Genomic DNA, 22,826 nt, shown 5'->3' on the forward strand with positions numbered 1-22,826 from the left:
ATACCCAAAGGATTATAAATTATGCTACTACAAAGACACATGCACACATATGTTTATTGCGGCACTATTCACAATAGCAAAGACTTGGAATCAACCCAAATGTCCATCAGTGACAGACTGGATTAAGAAAATGTGGCACATATACACCATGGAATACTATGCAGCCATAAAAAAGGATGAGTTTGCGTCCTTTGTAGGGACATGGATGCAGCTGGAAACCATCATTCTTAGCAAACTATCACAAGAAGAGAAAACCAAACACCGCATGTTCTCACTCATAGGTGGGAACTGAGCAATGAGCTCACTTGGACTCGGGAAGGGGAACATCACACACTGGGGCCTGTCATGGGGAGGGGGGAGGGGGGAGGGATTGTATTGGGGAGTTATACCTGATATAAATGATGAATTGATGGGTGCTGACGAGTTGATGGGTGCAGCACACCAACATGGCACATGTATACATATGTAACAAACCTGCACGTTATGCACATGTACCCTAGAACTTAAAGTATAATAAAAAAAAAAAAAAAAAAAAAAAAAAAGAAAAACATCTGTCTCCTGCCCAATCCTGGGAAAATGGAACATCTTACTGCTGATTTACTCTCTTATCTTTTTGGCAATAAATACTGAGGGAATTCAGAGACTGGTGCCAGTGTGGGTCCTCTGAAAGCACAGCACTGGTCCCCTGGGGCCCCGCTTTTCTTTCTCTGTACTTTGTCTCTGTGTCTTTATTTCTTTTCTCAAGTCTCTCGTTCCACCTAGTGAGAAACACCCACAGGTGTGGAGGGGCAGGCCACCCCTTCAATTCTGCTCATGATGACATATGTATATCTCTAAGGTAATAGCAGCTTTCCCTGCAGTGTTCCTATTTTCCTTCTGAGTGCTCACAAATTCTCATTAACATTCATATTTCTACCCAGAGTCTCTTGAAGACAATCTAGGATTTTTCCAGCACATACCTCAAAATTCTTCCAATCTCTACCCATCAGCCCGTTCCAAAGCCATTTCACATTTTTATACTGTTAGAGATTCATCCCACTTCTGGTATCAAAATCTGTATTAGTTTGCTAGGGCTTCCATAATAAAATACCACAGACTGACTAGCTTAAACAACAGAAATGTGTTCCACATTTCCCCAGAACACAATTCTGGAGGCCAATGAAAGTATTAGCAGGCTTGGTTTCTTCTAAGGCCTCTCTCCTTGGCTCCCAGATGGCCACCTTCTCTCTATGTCCTCACATGGGTGTCCCTCTGTCTGTATTGTCTATGCTGTAATCTCCCCCTCTTAAAAGGATACCACTCATATCTGACTAGGGCCCACCCTAATGGCCTCATTTTAACTTAATTACTTCTATCTCCAAATATAACTCCATCTTCAAATGCAGTCACATTCTGAGGTTCTGGAGGTTAAGACGTTAATATCTAAACTTTGCAGAGATACAGTTTAGCTCATAACACCATCTTTCTCTCAGGTAGTTTGATCGTTTTCATTGATTTGTAGGGTATTCTGTATCTATTAAGGAAATGGAATTCTATGCAGTTAATAAAATTAGAATGAATCAACATGTGTTGATTCATGACATACAACATACAATAATTTCCAAGATACTGTTAATTTTTAAGGTCCAAAACAGTGTGTAAAGTATGCATATATCTGTCTATATCTAGAATATCTCTGGAAAGATCAACAAGAAACCCATAACAGTAATTGTCTCCAGGAATACTAATTCTTGGGGAGAGTAAATAAATGGCTGGAGGCTAGAAAGCTTACTTTTTCATTATGTACCTTTTGTATTTTCTCAATTTTTTTATATGTATTACCTATTCGAAGAAGAAATATTGGGCCAGGTGCAGTAGCTCATGCCTGTAATCCCAGCACTTTGGGAGGCCAAGACAGGCAGATCACCTGAGGCCAGGACTTTGAGACTAGCCTGGCCAACATGGTGAAACTCCATCTCTACTAAAAATACAAAAATTAGCCAGGTGTGGTGGTGTGTGCCTGTAATCCCAGCTACTCAGGAGGCTGAGGCAGGAGAATTGCTTGAACCTGGAAGGCAGAAGTTGCAGTGAGCAGTGATCGCACCACTGCACTCCAGCCTGGGTAACAGAGTGAGACTCTGTCTCAAAAAAAAAAAAAAAAAAAAAAAAAAAAAAAAAAAAAAAAAAAAAGAAAGAAATATAGCTTAATGAAACATTCACACATGTGCACATACATGGTGAACAGTGGAGATGGGGCAAAAGGAAAGGAGAAGACAAGGAAGAAGAGCTAGAAGCACAATTCTAAATTCAGACCAAAAGACACAGGCAACTCAAATTCTAGAGGCACAGTTCCCCACTCCATAGTGTTTGGGGTTGGGCCATTCGCCTATTTATTCATCGAACATTCCTGAGTATTTTTCATAAGGCAGGCCGTGTGTTAGATGTTCAGACACAGAAATCAGCCCTGTCGTCAAAGAGTTCTCATACTGGTCGGGGAGAACGAGAAGTAATCAGACTATTAGTCATGCTGAGTCATGGTGATAACACCTGTAGAGGATGTTATGGGAGCACAGAGGAGAGGCCGTCAACCCAGCCTGCAGAGAAGATGTTTCTGCGACAGGTAATGCTGGCCTGTCTCTGCTGCCCCCAACTCCACTATTATCACTCCTTTCTTCTTTCAGTGCTTTTCTGCTGGCAAAGGGATCTGAGCATCTTCCCATGCTGTTGTCTCTGCAGAACAGCTGCAGGAGCCTGAAGTCACCATGAAGTCTGTGAAGGTGTCTGAGAACTTCTCCTGTAACATCACTCTAATGTGCTCCGTGAAGGGAGCAAAGTGTTCTGTACGGCTGGACCCCGAGGGACCCCCATGCTTCTGAGTCCAATGGAGGCTCCATTCTTACCATCTCCCGAATGCCCTGTGAGCCAGATCTGCCATACACCTGCATAGCCCAGAACCTCGTCAGCCAGACCAGCTCCCACCCTGTCCATGTTGGGCAGTTCTGTACAGGTACCTGGCTCCAACTTGGCCCTTGAGGGAATTCCAGAAACAATGTGAGCAACTGTGGAGTCTAAACCCTAGGGTTCTGGTCGGACACATAGCAGGTGGGTAAGCAAGAGGATAGGCCCCAAAATCCCTTATTCTCTACTCTCAGGGGCCTGAGAGAGGCTGGCAGGACTTGGAAAGCCCAGAACACTCTGATACTCTAAGGTTAGAGCAAGGGAGGAGAAGACAATATGGATACAGGAGTCCTGATGGGTCTTTGCTTGGGTGGAGGTGTTTCCGGGTACCCTCAGAAGGGCAGAGAAGGGGAATGAGAGTCCAAGTATTCAGTGGGCAGAGCCTGGTGGAACAGGTGGTCATGAGGAAGTAGCAGGCATGCCCCTCAGAGGAGGAGACCAGGAGGAAGAGGAGGGCAGGAGGGACTTGAGTCCCCTCAGTCCCCTTTAGAATGCCTGGAGGCCAAGGGAGTAAGGACAGTGACTGAAGCTGCAATGTCTCATCTCTGACCCCAGATCCAGGAGCCTCCAGAGGAGGAAAAACAGGGGAGACTGTGGTAGGGGTCCTGGGAGAGCCAGTCACCCTGCCACTGGCACTCCCAGCCTGCCGGCACACAGAGGTTGTCTGGTTGTTTAACACATCCATCATCAGCAAAGAGAGGGAAGAAGCAGCAACGGCAGATCCACTCATTAAATCCAGGGATCCTTACAAGAACAGGGTGTGGGTCTCCAGTCAGGACTGCTCCCTGAAGATCGGTCAGCTGAAGATAGAGGATGCCGGCCCCTACCATGCTTACGTGTGCTCAGAGGCCTCCAGAGTCACCAGCATGACACACGTCACCCTGCTCATCTACCGTGAGTCTCTGGGCAGGGCACCCGTCATCAGATTCCTTCTCTGAAAGCTTTCTCCTCTGCTGCCTTCTCCACCTCCCCCTTCTCCAAGGGTCTTCCCTCAGACTGAAATGCCTCAGACCACTAGGACAGCTGTTCAATTCACACCAGTTGATTCACAGGAGGAAAACTCATGACTAGTTGCTGGACAAGTCTACCTGCCAAAGTGCCCCTGGTTCTAGGCTGCTAGTCAGGCCTCTACCACCCAACTTTAAGTGCTTGCCCCGGTCCTTCTGCATTGAGTCTCCGAAGGGACTAGGAGGCCAGGTACGGTGGCTCACACCTGTAATCCCAGTACTTTGGGAGGTGGAAGCAAGCGGATCACCTGAGGTCAGGAATTTGAGACCAGCCTGGCCAACATGGTGAAACCCCATCTCTAGTAAAAATACAAAAATTAGCAGGGTGCGGTGGTGGGAGCCTGTAATCCCAGCTACTCCGAAGGCTGAGGCAAGAAAATCGCTCGAACCCCAAGGGGCGGAGGTTGCAGTAAGTTGAGATCATGCCACTTCACTCCAGCCTGGGAGAAACACTGAGACTCTGTCTAAAAAGAAAAAAAAGAGGGGGGGGGACTGGGAACTCACCAACCCGCATTTTTTTATTTTTGAGATGGAGTCATGCTCCATCTCAAAAATAAAGTCAGTCACCCAGGCTGGAGTACAGTGGCACGATCTCAGCTCACTGCAACCTCTGACTTCCAGCCTCAAGGGATTCTCCTGCCTCAGCCTCCTAAGTAGCTGGGACTACAGGCACACACCACCACACCCAGCTACTTTTTGTACTTTTAGTACAGATGGGGTTTTGCCATGCCAGGCAAGTCTCAAACTCCTGACCTCAGGTGATCCACCTGCCTCAGTCTCCCAAAGTGCTGGGATTACAGGCATGAGTCATGGCGCCTGGCCCCAACCTGCATTTTTATAAACTATTATCATTTCTAATAAGGCCAGAGTTGGCTGGGGTGAAATCAGAGAAGACTGAGGAGAAGCCCTTGATGTCCAAAGACACTGTGGCCTCCAAGAAGGTGGGCCACTCAGCTCCCCTGGATGTGTGGAACAGAATTTGCATTCTGCCTCCTCAGCCTTGGGCCTCACAGGAGCTTGGCTTGGCAATTTGCATGGTTTATGTTTACCTGTTCCTTCACCTGTGCCATTCAGACATGGTCAGCATACCCCCTGCCTGAGTTTGTCAGTGTCTAGGTATCTGTGAAGAGTCACCATCATGGTTTTGTTAAAATATGCAGCATGTCGGCCAAGTCCATGCCTATTGCCCACAGTGCCTCAAATATAAAGAAACCTACAAGGTTAAGTAAAAATAAGAATAAATAGGAAACAAATAGAGTCAGTCTTATTGTTTCTTTTAAAGTTGCTAACATTTATTGAGCGTTTACTCTGTCAGGTACAGCGCTTGCCTCTCTGCATCCCTTGTCTCACATCAGTAAGCAAATCAGCCTCAAAGGCAAGCCTTGAAGGGTCTTTACAGCACACGGAAGTGTTGCGCTCATCTATGTTGATTGGTTTGCTTGCTTTCACAGCTGTAACTAACTGTATAGAATGAGGTTGTATCTTTCTTTCTTCACTTTTCCTCATTTCCCTTTTTTCTCACCTGAGCATCAAGAGGTAAAGAGGTGTGTCTGAGATGTCACAAGTAGGGAGGAAAATGCCAGGTGTACTCCAAAATTCCTGTGGCTCCTGGAGGCACTCTGCCAGCAGTATCAACACTTGGCTTCATGAATATATTTTTAATGAATGAAGACAGATGACTGCCCAGGGGGCAGGCCTGATTCCACATGGAGTCTGCCTCTCTCCTCACAGGGAGGCTGGTGAAGCTCAAAATCACGTGGCGCCTCCGGCACAGCAAGGATGGCATCTGCAGGGTCAGTTTGACCTGCTCTGTGAAGGAAGGGCGAAACGCCGTCATATACACATGGACCCCACTGCAGAAGGGAGCTGTTGTGTCCCAAGGGGAATCACATCTCAACGTCTCATGGAGAAGTGGTGAAAATCACCCCAACCTCATATGCACAGCCAGCAACCCTGTCAGCAACAGTTCCCACCAGTTTCTTTCTGAGAACATCTGTTCAGGTTTCTCTCCATCTCTATTTACTCAGACCATGGGGCCTTGGGGCCTCAGATTCAAGAGTTTGCATCCTGACTGATTCTTTATGAAGTGCAGTGGGAGGCTGTGGGTGAGAGCTCTTTCAAGTGGCATGCTTCCACAGATATGTGAGAGCCAAGCATGTGATTTTAATGTTCTAATAGCCACGTTAGAAAAAGCAAGAAGAAATAGATAAAGTTATTTTAATAATATGTTTCATTTAACTGAATATATCCAAAATATCATGATTTCAATGTGTATTCAATACAAAAAAATTCATTAGACACTACATTTTATTTTGTACTAAGTCTTTGAGAGCCAGTATGTATTTTACACTTACAGCACATCTCTATTCCAATGCTAAATTTTCACTGAAAGTGTTTAATCTATATTCAGACTTTGTAAAATTACAGTTGAAAAAATAGATTTATGCACCCAAGTTATTCCAAGCACACTTATCAGTTTTTCAAGAAGGAATTGAGTAGCCATTTTTAAATTAAAACTAAAACCAAACAAAAGAAACAGTTTGGTGTCTCAGTAATCCTAGCCACATTTCAAGGGCTTATGCATAGCTCGTGGCTACCATATTGAACAGCACAGAGTTAGAGGCTTGTAGAGAAAATCTGATATGAAGCTGATATGGAAAGGGATGTGGACCACACAGGAACAAAGACTGTGTGAGTGGGAGCTAGAAAAGAAGCCCCAGTGGCCCTTACTAAATGCCAAGCGCTATTCTAGGCCTTCATGCATTTTTGCACAATCTTCGCAACAATCCTACAGAGTAGATACTCTCATTTTTCCCCATTATATGGATAAAGAAACTGAGGCTCAGAAAAGATAAGGGACTTGCCCAAGGTCACACCATAAAAGCTGGATTCAAACCCTAAGCTGTATCTTCTGCTCTTCCATAGAAGGAAGCAGAAAAAAGGTACGGTCTACCCAGGATCTGACAATGTTGGTTCAGATTGTGTCTGGCAGACAGATCTAGAGTCCAGCTTAACAGGAATCTGGAAGTCCCTTCATATCATTTACAGAGGGGCAGTGTAACATGGCGATTCAGGGCGCTGTAGGATCTGCACTCGAACCTCAGGTCAGACACTTGAAACTCTGTGACACTGGGCAAGCCATAAACCTCTCTACCCAGGGACTGTCTGCGTCAGGTACTGCTATAACCTCTTGCCTAGAATAATGCTTGCTTAAAAATTGGTTGTAGAATGAATAAAAAGAAAGACTTTCTGCAATGTCATGGATTTTAAGGGGCAGGTAGGATGGCCGTCATGTTCTGTCCATTGTTTGCTCCAGTGTGTCTTGTCATTATTTGTATTAACATCACTCATTTCCTCCTCAAAGGCCCTGAGAGAAACACGAACCTTTGGATTGGGTTGCTCCCGGTGGTTTGCCTTCTGTGCACTGGGATCTTCAGCTGCTGCATTTGGAAGCAAAAAGGACGGTGTGAGTTTCCGAGATCAATGTTGTCCACCAGCGCTAGGCCATTTCCTTGGGAGGCTTCTGTGCCCTCACACAATCCCGTGCTACCCCTCCCTGCCAGCATCTTATTTCTTCTCAAAGCAATGGGGGAGGGGTATCAGTTGAGACTCTTTACTTACAAATAATTGAAGCCCAACTCAAACTAGCTTAGACAAAAAAAAAAAAAAAAGGCATGTGGGGGCAGGGAGAGTAATTCATTATTTTTTCACTTAAATCATCAATCTGTGGGGAAGGCAGGGATAGAGCTGGAGAAATGGAGAAATGTCACCAGAGACTCAAAAGTCACCAGAGCTCTCCACCTTTCATCTCTACTGTGTATTTTGAGTCAGCTTAACTCTCCAGCCAGCTGAGGGGAGGGGTGGGAGCAAGGGGAGGAGTATACCACAACACAACAGCTGGCAGCTCCAGACCCACACATACTAACAGCTCCAACACCAGACAGGGAAGAAAATGTGCTAACCTCCAACCCCAATTTAAAGAATGTCAGAAATAGCTCTGATTGGCCCAAGTTAAGGTCATGTGGCTACTGCTTGGACCAATTTCTATAGCCAAGAGGATACACTATTATGATTGGCAGCTCCTCTAGAATCCCACTATTGGAGTGGAAATGAAGTAGTTGCCAAAAAGAGCAGAATGGGTAGAACACATAGGATCCCTGGAAGAATTACTGAATTGCAGGCAAACTACTCTGATCAGTGGCTATGGCAGAGGAGCTCTCCCTTCTGGAGGGATGGCAGGAAGCTCCAGAGCCTCCACCTCTGCAGAAAGTAGCCCTAGACTCTGGCCACCCCTTCCTACAGGCCGGGCCTCTCATCAGGGTTCAACCTCCTTCCTGAAGCCTTTTCCCTGTCTATGTCCCAGAATTCTCTCCCCTTCTCATTTGACTCTTACAGAATGAAAGACACCTTTCGCCTCACAGCCCTCTTGATAAACCTTCTCTAACTTGGTTTCTCAGGTTCAGTCCCAGCCTTCTGTTCCAGTCAAGCTGAGGCCCCAGCAGACACACCAGGTAACATCTCCCATGACACAGGCTATGGGGTCTCTGGTCCAAATGGAAGCTCTAAAGTCTTGCTGCATAAAGTGTGGTCTGCTGGCCAGCAATGTGGGCATCACCCAGGAAGCTTGTTAGAAATGCAAAATCTGACCAGGTGCCGTGGCTCACACCTGTAATCCCAGCACTTTGGAAGGCTGAGGCAGGTGGATCACTTGAGGCCAGGAATTCAAGACCAGTCTGGCCAACAAAGTGAAACCCTGTCTCTACTAAAAATAGAAAAAATTAGCTGGGCATGGTGGTGCATGCCTGTAATCCCAGCTACTCGGGAGGCTGAGGCATGAGAATTTATTTAACCTGGGAGGTGGAGGTTGCAGTCAGCCAAGATCACACCACTGCATTACAGCCTGGGCAACAGGGCAAGACTCTGTCAAAAAAAAAGAAAGAGAGAAGAAAGAAAAGAGAGAGAGAGAGAGAGAGAGAAAGAAAGAAAGAAAGAAAGAAAGAAAGAAAGAAAGAGAGAGAAAGAAAGAGAAAGAGAGAAAGAGAAAGGAAGGAAGGAAGGGAGGGAGGAAGGGAGGAAGAGAGGAAGGAAGGAGAAGGGAAAGGAGGAAGGAAGGAAGGAAGGAAGGAAGGGAGGGAGGGAGGGAGGGAGGGAGGGGGGAAGGGAAGAAAGGGGGGGAAGGGAAGGAAGGGAAGGAAGGGAAGGAAAGAAGAGTCTTGGGCATCACCCCAGAATACTGATTCCAAATCTGTATTTTAATAAGATCCATAAGTGATTCATATGCCCATTAAAGTTTGAAAAGGAAGGTAGCATAGAAACAAAAACCAAGGCAGACTCCTTAGAGATGGTCACCAGAGCTAGGAGAGGCAGTCTGTCATCCAGGGTCTCTAGGATTCCTTGGGTATTAACTATCAACATTTGAATGTGGCCTACAACGAGGATGAAGTTATTGTCTCCATTCTGAGAACAGAGAAACAAAGGCCAGATGGAACAGTAAATCTGTGGTAGAAAAAAATTTAAAACTTAATTAAAATTAAACCCCAGGAGACTGTACAACACCTATTACCTAAGAGCATTGCAGGAAATGGAACTGCTCTGACAGGTTTTGATGTGGGGAGCTGAGATGCCTGCCCTTACTCCCCAGCTCCCATGCCACAGTGTCCTAAATTTTCACCTTAAACTCTGGAGCTCTGGAGTGCTAAGGAATCACCAACCTGTACTCACTCTAACCAAATCCTGCTTTAAAAAATAAAAAATAAAAACTGTGTGTCACCTCTTATGGCGGGGATTCCCCATGGAGATGGAATCAGAGGCAGGACTGGGCAGGGAGCATATGACAATATGGGCTTTTCTGATGGAAAAGCATAACCAAGAGACAAGGGGCAAGGAAGGGAATTAGGCTGGACTATGAAGCTCCACATCAGCTCCCTCCTCACTACTGGGAGGACAGAGCCCTGGTGTCCCCCAGTCTGAACCCTCCTTCCTTTGGCAGAGGGTAAAGAAATGTTGGGGCCACTACTATCCCTACCTCTTCTCTCTCGCCCAGAACCCTTCTTGAACCTCCAAGGCCTGCTTCTTTAACCTCTCCAAGGTCTCCTCTTCCCTAGATCCACTGCTACTGCCTTAGTTCATGTTGTCACCAATTTGTTGTTTAATTGAATAGTTTGTTTTTTTTTTTTTAATTCAAAATCAGGATGGGCGCAGTGGCTCACGCCTGTAATCCCAGTACTTTGGGAGGCAGAGGCAGGTAGATCACCTGAGGTCAGGAGTTCGAGACCAGCCTGGCCAACATGGTGAAACCCCGTCTCTACAAAAAATATAAAAATTAGCCAGGCATGGTGGCATGCGCCTATAATCCCAGCTACTCTGGAGGCTGAGGCAGGAGAATCACTTGAACCTGGAAGGCGGAGATTGCAATGAGCTGAGACTGCACCATTGTACTCCAACCTGGGCAAAAAGAGTGAAAAAAAAAAAAGACATATATTCACACGGCATACAGTTAAAAGTAGCTCTCTTTCCAAATTCCAATCTCCAGGTTCTAAGTATCTCCCCCAACAGACAACCACTGCTGAGATTTCTACAGACCTGAATCCTTTCAGAAACTTTTAATTCATTTGCAGGTTTCATACATATTTGTGTGGGGAGGGTGTTCCTTTAACTTCACATATGGGAGCAATCCATAACACTTTTCTAAACCTTGCTTTTTGATCTTAACAGTACATCCCAGCAATATTAACATTTGTAGATTAAAACTGACTCCCATTTATTCTATTCTACACATTTGTTTAACTGATTTACTTTACCAGTACTTATTAACAGACATTCTCATTCTTTGTTATTTCTTTCCTAAAATATGCTAATAGTTTCCTTACAGACTATTCCCTCTCATCACTTTGCCAAGCTCAACTGACTTCTCTAAAACCCTCAATAGCTCCTAATGGCCTTTGTCTGTTCAAAAGGCAATATAACCAAGTGGTCAGGTGTATGGGTTCTGAGGTAGGACAATCCTGTGCTCAAACCCTAGCTCTCCTCCTTATGAATCCCTAAGCCTCAGTTTTCTTACCTTCCAGAATGAAGGTGTCTACCTATTTTCACTCGGTATTGAGCGAAAGAGAAAGAGGGGTCAGCAGGGAGGGGGCAGGATTGAGCAGCCGTTAAGAGCATCAGGGACAAGACTACTTGTGTTCAAATCCTGGCCCTACCACTTACTCAGGCAAATATTTAATCTTTATGTGCCCGAGTTTCCTCATCTACAAAAAATAAACACGGATAGTTATTGTTTATGCTTTACGGGATTTTATGCAGACTAAATAAACTTATTCATGAAAAGCATTTAGAACAGTGCCTTGCACATAGTAGGCACTTACTAAAAAATATGAGCATCAGGTCAAATTGAAGGGGCTATGTTGTCTGAGATATAAACCCAGGGTTTGTCCTCACCTGCCTGGAAAGTTTAGGACACAGACACACACACAGAGTTTAGGAGCCGAGGTTTAATAAGTAGAAGAGAAGAAAAAGAGAAACAGCTTCCTCTATGGAGGAAGGGGTCTCAGGGTGGGGACCGGCTGCTGGTGAACGTGCCGAGTTCTATAGTCCAGTCTGAGGAGGTGGCGTCTGATTTACGTAGGGCTCACAGATTGGTTTGATAAGGTATGACGTTTACATAGTGCCTGGGGAAGGCTGCTTGCCCCACCCTAATCTTCTCATGCAAATAGATTTTCCAGTTGATCGCCACCATCTTATATGCTCCTTACAATACCGGTGGCTGGCAGAGAAGGGAAGATGGAGCCGCCATTTTGAAAATGTCTAGTCCTTAGTCCCTGCTGGCATTCACCCATGCAAGCTCCCAGCTTGCAGGCTGCTCTTTGTTGGAAAATGATTTGGGGCTGCTTCTCAATAGAAAGTAAAGCCTTACCAAGGACTCCCATACCCTTACTATCTGCCTAAGTAATTTCTTCTTAACTCCTACATCAAAATGGGCTACCGCACGTGCCCCACAGGCAGGGTTGACATCCACCCAGTGTGCCGTGACAGCATTCACAGCATATCCACCCAGTGGGCCACACCAGCCCTCACAGCACGTCCACCATGCCAGTGTTCACAGGTGCCTATGCTGATTGCCTAAGCCCTGACCATTGCAATTGTTAAGTATTTTTAATATCACCCTTTTGGAAAAGGAGACTACTCCAGGCTTTACACCTGCCTCTAATCATGCTGCTCCCTCCTCCACCTAGAATACCCTTCCACTCATGGAAATATTGAATCCCTATTCAAGACCCACCTCAATTCTGCCACCTTCATGAGTTCCTCTCTGCTTCTCTAACCAGAGTCATCTCCTCTCAACTCTGCACTTTCCTTATATGTTCCATGGAATACTTGGCAAATCTGGCCTTACATTACTGGTTTACACATGCATGTGACTCCCCAGCTAGACAGGGTGCTCCTCCAGGACCAGGTCCAGTTTACCTTTGTGTTTCCCCAGAGTACCTGTCATGATGCTTGGCATGGTGCATCCCACAAGGCCAGAGAGTTGCTAAAGTCTATCACATGTCATATTTAATATTTATCAAATGAATGAATAAATGAATGCTTGAAAGGAAGGAGGAAGGGAGAGTGGAATGGACTCCCTGAGGGAAGACAGGAAAAAAACAATCTCCCTCAGTTCTCTAGGCCTCATCCAATGCAAGCGTCAGAGCAGGCTGGGGCCTTGCAGCAAAGCAAGAGAGAGGTGGGGTTGGCATACTTTATCAGCCCTGCACAATGTGTTCCAGAACCCACAGCTGGCCACATGCTATACTCTGTGCTCTCTCAAGAGTATGAGAAGCTGACACTCCCCTCAGGCCTGCCAGGCAACAGCCTAGGCCCAACTCAGACAGCAGCTCTGACAGCAACATCACAACTGAGGAGGATGGGGAGGCCCGAGGTGCACAAGCCCATCAGTGGAAGAGAGGAGGTGTATGACCAGGTCACTCAGGAGGGTGCTGGACATGACCCAGCCCCTAAGGGCCAAGCAGACTATGATCCCGTCACTCCATATGTCACAGAAGTTGAGTCTGTGGTTGGAGAGAACACCTTGTATGCACAAGTGTTCTTCAACTTACAGGTGAGCCCTTCTGATCAATACACCTTCCTCCTTCTCCCACAACTAGCAGCATCTGAGATCCTGGTTGACTAGTCCCTCCAAACTGGGGGCTGGGGCCTGGAAACAGGACTAGGGGCATATGGGCAGGGACTCATGGCTGTGTCCATGTTTACCCAACCTTGGGATCTTGTGGAAGGAGGGACTTCTCCCTCAACTCTCATTCTTGGGCCACTAAAAAGGGAGGTGTTGGAGAACCAGAGGCACCGTCCCCACTGCACTAAGGCAGCTCCCACCCTCTGTGTGAGATGGGAAGCTGGGGGGTATCCCGTCTCCTCAAGGGTTGAGGGTAAAACTGAAAAGCTCTCATGTGGGGTCACTAGGGCTCATCTGGTGTTGGTCTGTTACAGGGAAAGACCCCAGTTTCTCAGATGGAAGAGAGCTCGGCCACAATCTACTGCTCCATACAGAAACCTCAGACGGTGAGAACAACTTTCTCTGTATCCCAAGGCCCACAGAGTGAGGAACTATTTCTTAGACTCTTTGAACTGAAAATCCTAGATTCCCACGGCTAAGGATCTTAAATTCTACCTACTATGCACCCCTTAGATACATTCCATGGTCAACAGAAATGTGTAAACAAACATTCCTGACATCTATATGACCAAAGGCTGAACATTTCTAATTGATTTAATAATATCTTATGTTGGTTATTTTTAACACTGACCTGAATGACAGCTTATAAACTCAAACAAGGTAGGGTCTGTATAGTTTTCTAAATCTATCTCCAACCCTAATCCTAATCTACCTAAATGGCAACTTCTCAAAATCATTGAAAATTAGCTAACAATTTAACAACAAGAATTTTTGGAAAATATGTCACTACCTACAGTATGTTAGTTTTATTCTAGTGTTTAAAAAATCCCAGCTGGGTGCAGTGGCTCACACCTGTAATCCCAGCACTTTGGGAGGCTGAGGCAGGTAGATCATGATGTCAGGAGATCAAGACCATCCTGGCTAACACGGTGAAACACCATCTCTACTAAAAATACAAAAAAATTAGCCAGGCGTTGGGGGCGGGCACCCGTAGTCCCAACTACTCAGAGGCTGAGGCAGGAGAATGGCATGAACCCAGGAGGTGGAGCTTGCAGTGAGCCAAGATCACGCCACTGCACTCCAGCCTGGGCAACAGAGCGAGACTCCATCTCAAAAAAAAAAAAAAAAAAAAACACACACAAATCCCAGCCTGGGCAACATGGTGAAACTCCGTCTTTATAAAAAATTCAAAAAAGATTACCCAGGCCCATGGTGGTACACACCTGTAGTCCCAGCTACTTAGGACACTGAGGTGGGAGGATTGCTTGAGCTGGGGAGTTCAAGGCTGCAGTGAGCCAAGATCATGCTACTGAACTCCAGCCTCGGTGACAGAGTGAGACCATGTCTCAAAAAAATAAAATACAATAAAAATCCCTTACAGGTAGAATTTATCATTAAATAATCATAGTGATAATAATAACTAACTTGCTTTTATATGAAGTTTTACAGATACAATACGTTGATACACATTCTTCTCTGATCTTTGTAATACCTCTAGAAAAGTATTGTCATCCACATTTTATAGCCGAAGAAGCTGAGATTCAAGGAAGTTAATTTTCCCTAAGGTCACAAAGATAGTAGTTGGAACTTCCAGTATTAAGACCATGAGGTGTTTTAAGATAATCCTGAGTAATCTTAAATAATTCACTTTGATCTGACTGTCCACTCCATTTTCACTTTCCTGAAAACATCAGGTCCATTCACACTTCTGCTTTCAAATCTCCCCCAAATTCCCTCCTTATAACATATTCAAAAAAATATGTTTTAAAAAACTCTCGGCCGGGCCTGGTGGCTCATGCCTGTAATCCCAGCACTTTGGGAGACTGAAGCAGGTGGATCACCTGAGGTCAGGAGTTCAAGACCAGCCTGGCCAACTTGGTGAAACCCCATCTCTACTAAAAATATAAAAATTATCTGAGTGTGGTGGTGGGCACCTGTAATCCCAGCTACTCAGGAGATTGAAGCAGGAGAATTGTTTGAACTCAGGAGATGGAGGTTGCAGTGAGCCAAGATAGCACCATTGCACTCCAGCCTGGGCAACAAGAGCGAAACTCCGTCTCAAAAAGAAAAGAAAAGAAAAGACTACAGTTGACCCTTGAACAATTCAGGGATTTAAGAGTGCCAACCCCACCCTACTCCATGCAATCAACAATCATGACTCTCCAGAACTTAACTTCTAATAGCCTACTGTTGACCAGAGCCTTACCAAAAACATAAACATTTGATTAACACATATTTTGCATGTCATGTGTATTATATACTGTATTCTTACAATAAAGTAAGCTAGAGAAAAGAAATTATTAAGAAAATTATAAGGAAGATAAAATACGTTTACTATTCATTAAGTGGAATTTGGATCATTGTAAAGGTCTTCATCCTCATCCTTCACATTGAGTAGGCTGAGGAGGAAGAGGAAGGATTGGTCTTGCTCTCTCAAGAGTGGTAGAGGTAAAAGAGATAGATAGAGAGGTAAAAGGGGAGACAGGAGAGGCAGGCACACTCAGTGTAATGTTTATTGAAAAAACTCCGCATATAAGTGGCTACATAGTTCATATATATGTTGTGTTTATGCCTAGTGTTCCATTATTGGAACGCTAAGCATGTAGGAGTTATTTATATCCTACTGCTCGAGATCATCGCCAAGGTCTGATTTTTCACTTACGCACAAATTGAAAAAATTGCAACCTCCTGCATAAATGGGTTAAGGTTACTTGACTACTTAACAAATTGTATGCTCAGTTCCTAAGGGTTTTTCAGACGCTGAAGGTGGGGGATATCACTGCACTGTGGTAAAGAGGAAACACTTCCTTAAAAAGGAATTAGGGTTGGGCCTTAAAAGATGGATAGAATTTGCTCAGTAAACACTCGTTGGGATGTGTGGTTTGATTCAACCATCATCCATCTCATGCTGACTTCTAGACAGTAGTCTAATGCTTAGCCAGCTAGAGACTTTGCCTTGGAACCTGAGGCCAAATATGTGCTGTTCACTGCATTCCCAGAGCTGCTTTCTACTCTGGCCTGGCCCTTTGTGTTTGGGTCAATATTGGTCAAACTTAAAGTCATGAATGTCAGTCCCTGCTCTGAGTTTCAGAATGACCACCACATGTCTGGTCAGTCCTGTAAGGCACCCACACTACCTTGGAGACTTAAGACCCCTAAAACCACCTCTCCTGCAGTGTAAGTGGAAATCAGTGCATTTCCTGAGCCAAAATCTTAACAGATATGTCCCTTGCCTTCAGAATTGTCAGGACCAGGAATTCTGGTTCTGGATCTCTGAAGCCCATTACTGCCTACTTGATCCGGAAATTCTCAAACCTACTTTAGTTCTTATTTCTTATATAGCTCTCTGCATAACATCTCAAAGGTTTATGCTATCCCCAAGCTGTTGCTGGTACCCAACCTCCCACTCCTCTGGGTCAGTGCAGAGCTCATCTGCTCTTTAGAGCCTTCCCTGAACACTCTCAGACAGGGGAGTCTAAGAACCCTTGGAACAACTTGGGGACTAATGGTCTGGACCATTACTTTGGAACTTAATCTCTGCCATCTAAATTATCTTCATATAAATGTTTGTTTTGTTTCTCCAGCTAGGGCAGATATAGGAATCATTTGACAGTAGCTTCTTGAGGGCAAGGCCCTTCACTGTCATTTTTTTTATCCCCTGGATTTGCTGCATTAAACTGTCTTGCATTGGCCTTGCAGAGCATCCAGCCCACAGCCTTTCCCATTAGGATCCTCCATAAATGCTTGGCATCAGGCTGGTTGATTGTGCCGTGCCTGGGCCAGCACATGAGTCTACTTCTGTAGGATGGACCAGTCATAACCTGGCCTTGCCTTCCTCTTTCAACAGCCTCACTCTTCCAGGGCTTTATTAACCATATTCTTTGTGGATTTTTGGCTCACAGGTCGTGCCGCCACCACAACAGAATGATCTTGAGATTCCTGAAAGTCCTACCTATGAAAATTTCACCTGAAAGGAAAAGCAGCTGCTGCCTGTCTCCCAAGACCGTGGGGTTGGAGAGTCAGCTGGACCTCATGGGGCCTGGGGCTCGCAGACAGAAGCACCTCAGTGCCTCAGAGATGCCTGGGTGTGGCCCCTCCCCGTCCTTCTCACACTCAAGGCCTCCCAAGCCCATTAATAGTTCGGACACAGGCTCCTTCTTGGAGCCTATGGGCTTCAGATATCTTTGCCCCATTTGTCACCTCCCACACTCATAGCGTTTCCTCCTCGAAATTCTACCAAGACTGGTCAAATGTTGCTGAGGGACCTGGACCAGCTGACCTTTACACCACCTTCTCAACACTGCTGAAATGAACCCAAGAGAATTGTCACACATGACACAAGATGTACGTAAAATCATGCTCACTGCAGTGTTATTTAAAATAAAAGGCAGGAAATAACCTAGATGTCCATTCGGTGAGAATCGAGTTACATATACGATTATATACCCATGCAACGGCAAACCCTGACACTTGGAAAGCAAGCAAGGACTAATAGGTGCTAATATGGAGTGGGCTCTAAGATACATTATGGAGTGGAAAAAAGCAAAGTTCAGGACCATGTGTATTGTATGCTACCAATTGGATTTTTAAAAGACTATATGTTGGTCAGGCACGGTGGCTCATGCCTGTAACCCCAGCACTTTGGGAGGCCAAGTTGGGCAGATCACTCGAGGTCAGGAGTTCAAGACCAGCCTGGTCAACATGGTTAAACCCCGTCTCTAATAAAAATACAAAAAACAACTAGCTGGGCGTGATGGCTGTAATCCTAGCTACTTGGGAGGCTGAGGCAGGAGAATCACTCGAACCTGGGAGGTGGAAGTTGCAGTGAGCAGAGATTGCGTCACTGCATTCTACCCTTAGCAACAGAGCGAAACTTTATCTCAAGAAAAAAAGAAGAAAGAAAGAAAAGAAAAAAATGTAAGTCTACATGCCTACATAGGCATAGAAAAGCTTTGGAAAGAAACACAAAAAACATTAGTGGCTGCCTCTGGGAAGGACCTGGGAATCTCAAGTTGGGAAAGAGACATTTTTTACTGCACAATTTTTTGCACTGCTGGATTTTTTTAAACCGTATGTGTGTATTACTCTTTTGCTATTTTGTAAAGGTGCTTAAAAGGCCTGTTTCAGATAAGCTTCCCATATTTACCTAAAAGAACTTCCCTCCTTATTGTCCAGTCTGGATACAGAATACCCACAGTATCTCTCCCCAAGACTGTGGCTACAGCCCTCTCCTCTGCCTGTAAGATGCACTATACTTGACTTATATTCATGATACTCTAGTGTACATTTCTGTTACCATCACCTTGCAGCCCATCCAGGTCCTTTAATTGTGTGCTGCCTCTGTCATGCTCTCCTGCACATGGGCCTGGAATCAATATGGCTTCTGTCACCTGCAGTGGGTACTCCCAGGGGTTCAAGCAGTGCTTCCTACACAGCAGGAGCTTAATTACTGCTTGCTCATTGACTGGCTTGTTGCATGGATAATTATCTTTGTGAGACATTATCAGGGAAGCTCAACAATCAGACATATAACATGGTGATGTTGTACATCTTTCTTTCCATAATACTGCATCCTCAAAAGCCCTGACCCCATAGGGTCTCTTCTGCTCTGTAAATAAATCTGGCCAGTTCAAGATCTATGCAGGACACGTGAAAGGCCAGCAGCAGTTAGTGGTCAGAGTCCTTGGTGTTCATCTGGACTGTTTCTGACCCCCGTCATTTCCTGCTGCCTTTGCTCACTGAACTCCTTGACTCTGCAACTCAACTCCCAGTAGCAGACTCCTTCTGAATATATTTCCCTGGTTTTTAAGCTTCACACTTGCTTTAAGATGTGATCTGTTTATACTTCTCTCCAGGAGGAAGCCAGCCTGGCCAGCAGCACAGTCTCAGGGGAGAGGGATCCTGCAGGGTGTGAGCAAGTGCATGCCTTGGCTCTCCTTCACAAGCTGGAATAGCCCCTGGTGTCTGGTTCTGTGCTGTCCCAGTGTGAACAGGGCTGAAGGACACTGCCAGCTCACCAGGAAGTCAGACCCTCTACAGCAGTATTCAAACAGACATATGTTTATGGATGGCCCACAAGTGTCCTTTGGCTGCTATAGAGAATATGGAGAAGATACATAAATTTAATTCAGGTAAGGAATTCAGACTGCATCTGCATGGTATCACAGTTTTATATGAAACCCCTGTATTAGATACAGGGTAGGACAATTGAAGAACCAGGCTTTGTGCAGTATCACCTGTTGGGATCTCTGAGTAAGTCCTCTTCCCGTTCACCCTTGTCCCTTTCCTGGGCTCAGCCAGAGTCTCCGCCGTGCTCCCCACAGCCTTGTTGAAATGTCTGGCCTGACGACTCAGGGAACCCAGCATAGTGTCTAGATTCCAACTGCCTCATGCTCAGCTCTCAGCTGCCTGAGCCCTCATCAGTGCACCTGGGGAGCACTCATCAGGACTCAGAACTTACATAGAATATGGCTTCTGAGAGGCCTCTTCCTCTGGGAAGCCACTTCTATGAAGAAGCCAAAATGGATTTCTAACAAACATCATACTGTGGACAAAGCTGGTCTCAACCCCCAGTTATCAGGTTGGCATGTGCTCAGGGTAATTTTTTTACTCAGAGATGGGCTTGCTTTGCATCATCTACTCTCCCTTCAGCTTACTCCCCCTGGTGGCCAACTGGCCAGAGGTAAAGGTGTGAGATGTAGGGGGAAAGTTTTTTCTCTGCAATTGAGTCAAGCCCAGGCCCTGGCTTCCGGTGCAGAACTTGCCAGGCAGCTCACAGCCAGACAGTCCGGGCTCTCAGCGGAGGGCTGCTTCCTCTTCCCCTGAGTCACCATTATCGTTCCTTTCTCTTGCTTTGGAAGATGGGCCTGGGCCTGGGCCCGGGCCCAGGGAGAGTCTAGAAATGCAGCCAACCCAGATTGAGGAGAAAAGGAGACAAGTGACAGCTTGAAAATCAGGTGGACAGAATCTCGATGCTAATAACATCACTTACATACACTTCCTAGATTACAAATACTTGGAATGTGGCCTTTTGTGAACAATCTAACCCCTCCACCCATTCATGTCTGATCTGCAAACTGGAAGATATTATTTAACAGCCTTGCTCTTACCATGGCTGTTAGACATAATTTTCAAAACAAAATATAAAACAAGAAGAAATTTCCATATCCTCTCCAAACTAGGAGCTGTTCTATGAGACTCCTGTGGCATCATCCACTGTGCCAATTCCCAAAGCAGATGCTCATGTGCAAGAAAGGTGAGAATTGCTGCAGCAACTAGGAATAAACGTCAAAGTTCTCCAGTTCTTTGCGGCTCAGTCGAGCAGGGTTCTGGGCTTTAGGTTGACTCTTTTCAATCTGCAAAAGAAAAGGAGAAACTTCAGACCCTTCCATTGGGAGGTCCTTATAACAATCCTGTGGGGTATGAATTGCCATCCCATTTTACAGATTTTAAAAATGAAACTCAGAGTGGTAAAACAAATTACTCAGGGTCCACGACTAGTGTGAAGTGCAGGAGGGACTTGAATCTAGTTCTTCTGACTCCAATTCCAGTGCTCTCTTAACCACATATGCTTTTTCATGACCTCACAAGCTATCTGAGTTTACACAGTGTCCTCTATGACCCTACGTTGTCCAGTTGGCTTTAATGTTGGGTGATAGCTGAAGTGCCAGGAATGCTGGCAGGCAGCCACCCACCCCTCCCTTGTGACCAATGGCAGCATCTTTATTGGACCACAGGTGGGGAGGCTCAGGTGTAGTGTGAGGCTACTGGGTCAGGGGGAAGGATGGGGGATGCTCTCCATGCCTTAGTTTCTCTGAGTATAAATGGAAAGTATAATTATACCTATCTTGTAGCATTCTGTGAGGATTAAATAAAATAATCCATGTGAAGACACTGGCAGGCTACCTTAACCGTAATAAACTCCCAAGAGATGTTGAGTCCCTCCTTTCCAGTCTCTAAATGCTCTGATGGGAATCAGTTCAGCTACCAGGCTCAGTGGTCATCTTTGAATAGTGTCCACTCCTGAAGAAGATTAAGATCACCTATGTCCTGCAATGGCTCCCAAAGACTTGCTAATTTTAGAAAATCATTTAGAGTGCTTTATCTTCCCCTCTCTGACCCCTCCCCCAACCATTCTTGGAAAGGGGAGATGTCCAGTTTGTGGCCCACAGCCTGGGAACTAGCTTGGGGACAGCCCTAATGTAGAACCCAAGCTGCCCAATAAGTATCGTATCTAAACACGCAACATGATCTTGGGTTAGACCCTCACTCTCTTTGGCCTTCAGTGTCTTCATCTCTAAAACAGAGACTTGCATTAGAAGATCTCTAAATTCCCTGCAACTCTGAGACTATGTGGATGACCTTTTCCTAAGTGTACCCTTTCATGGCTAGATTTCAGGGCTATGCCACAGACACTAAACCCATTGAGGAGTTCCAGAATCTTACCACTTCATAGATAGTGCTATTGAAGGAAGGGCTGTGGTTCCTCTTTCTGGATCCAGGCTAGAAATTCAGAAGGTAAAGAATGTTTAATTTCGAGATAAGCGCTCTCCCACTCCTAAGTGATGTGAGAGGTCTCAAAAGAGACTCAGAGCCCAGAAAAATTCTGAGGCACTCTCAGCCGGAAAATGAATAGAATCTGTCACCCCAGGAGCAAACAATGGTGTTTATGGTCTCCAGGGAAGACACAATATATACAGTATTTGCCTATAATATGATATTTCTGAACCAAAATCAGAATTTACTGTTCCATACCCACATACACCTAAAACCCATACATATATGTGTGCGTGTGTATGTATGTATGTGTGTATATATACACACACGCACACACACACGCACACATACACATTCCCAGAGCACATACACATACGCATACACATACACACACACACATATCCCTCAGGCAATCCTAATGCAAATACTGCCACAAACCATATAACTCTTCAACACATGGCTTACACACACACCCTTAATGTAAACAATTCAGGCATATAAGCAATTGCCAACCCAAGGACACTAGAATTCAGAGGCACATTCAGTAGCACATAGAGTTTTCATATACCAAAGCATGTGAACATGGTGCCTATGAACATCTATAAGGCCTTATATTGTAGCATATAATTAAAAATAAATCTCTCTCATGATGGGATCCAAGTAGGTTGAATGGCTTATTGGAAGGAGGTTGAATGAAAAGTCTGAAAATCTGTCCTAAACCCCTTCAAACCTGTGGTCCCTGACCTGCATGGACTTCCACAGTTATGTGGACTCCCAACTTCCCATGCTACCATGTTAAGGTTTTCTGGCTTCATACTGTGGCTCCAGCCTTGGGAACACCACTCTTCCCATCCGCTTCTACACAAGAGAAAAATAATGACCATGGGTACCAGGATACCCAACTCTGTTTCCAAGTACACAAGAGAGCTATGAGCTCAGCTCGGAGAAGGATTTCAGTGCATGACGATGGGTTGCCTCAGTCTGGAGGCCTCCACCAGCAGGTGACTGACTGGTCAGGACCTTTCTCTGCTCCCAGAAGGTCAAGATTGTGTCTGTCTAGATCCAGTCTACTCCTCCAGCTCCAGGCAATATGCCCTGCCTTGCAAACCCCTCCAGTATCTCTCACCATAGCCTCAGCTGGCCTACTAAGTACCCCGTAGTCTCTCTGTGCAAAGCACCTCCTTTCTGTCTCTGATTGTCCTTTACCTCCCACA

At 45.4% G+C, this 22,826-nt stretch overlaps 2 protein-coding genes across 3 annotated transcripts in view; one reads left to right on the forward strand and one right to left on the reverse strand.

Annotated features, from left to right (window-relative positions):
• Positions 1–17,514, forward strand: part of LY9 (lymphocyte antigen 9) — a 69,385-nt gene extending 51,871 nt beyond the window's left edge. Inside the window, 11 exon segments of the mRNA XM_023214263.1 lie at positions 2,716–2,809; positions 2,811–2,986; positions 3,493–3,831; positions 5,676–5,945; positions 7,309–7,410; positions 8,402–8,455; positions 12,713–12,763; positions 12,766–12,850; positions 12,852–13,044; positions 13,431–13,502; positions 17,019–17,514. Of these exon segments, the coding sequence (XP_023070031.1) occupies positions 2,716–2,809; positions 2,811–2,986; positions 3,493–3,831; positions 5,676–5,945; positions 7,309–7,410; positions 8,402–8,455; positions 12,713–12,763; positions 12,766–12,850; positions 12,852–13,044; positions 13,431–13,502; positions 17,019–17,087 (1,505 nt within the window). The 3' untranslated portion in view covers positions 17,088–17,514.
• Positions 17,515–19,220: 1,706 nt separating this feature from the next.
• Positions 19,221–22,826, reverse strand: part of CD244 (CD244 molecule) — a 33,237-nt gene continuing 29,631 nt past the window's right edge. For both annotated transcript variants that reach the window (XM_023214267.1, XM_023214266.1), the window contains 2 exons: positions 21,562–21,618; positions 19,221–20,471 (listed from right to left, as the gene is read on the reverse strand). In XM_023214267.1, coding sequence (XP_023070035.1) covers positions 20,391–20,471; positions 21,562–21,618 — 138 coding nt within the window. In that variant the 3' untranslated portion in view covers positions 19,221–20,390. The remainder of the gene's footprint in view (positions 20,472–21,561; positions 21,619–22,826) is intronic.

The sequence above is a fragment of the Piliocolobus tephrosceles genome, chromosome 1, assembly GCF_002776525.5.
Source record: "Piliocolobus tephrosceles isolate RC106 chromosome 1, ASM277652v3, whole genome shotgun sequence".
Classification (NCBI taxonomy): Eukaryota; Metazoa; Chordata; class Mammalia; order Primates; family Cercopithecidae; genus Piliocolobus; species Piliocolobus tephrosceles.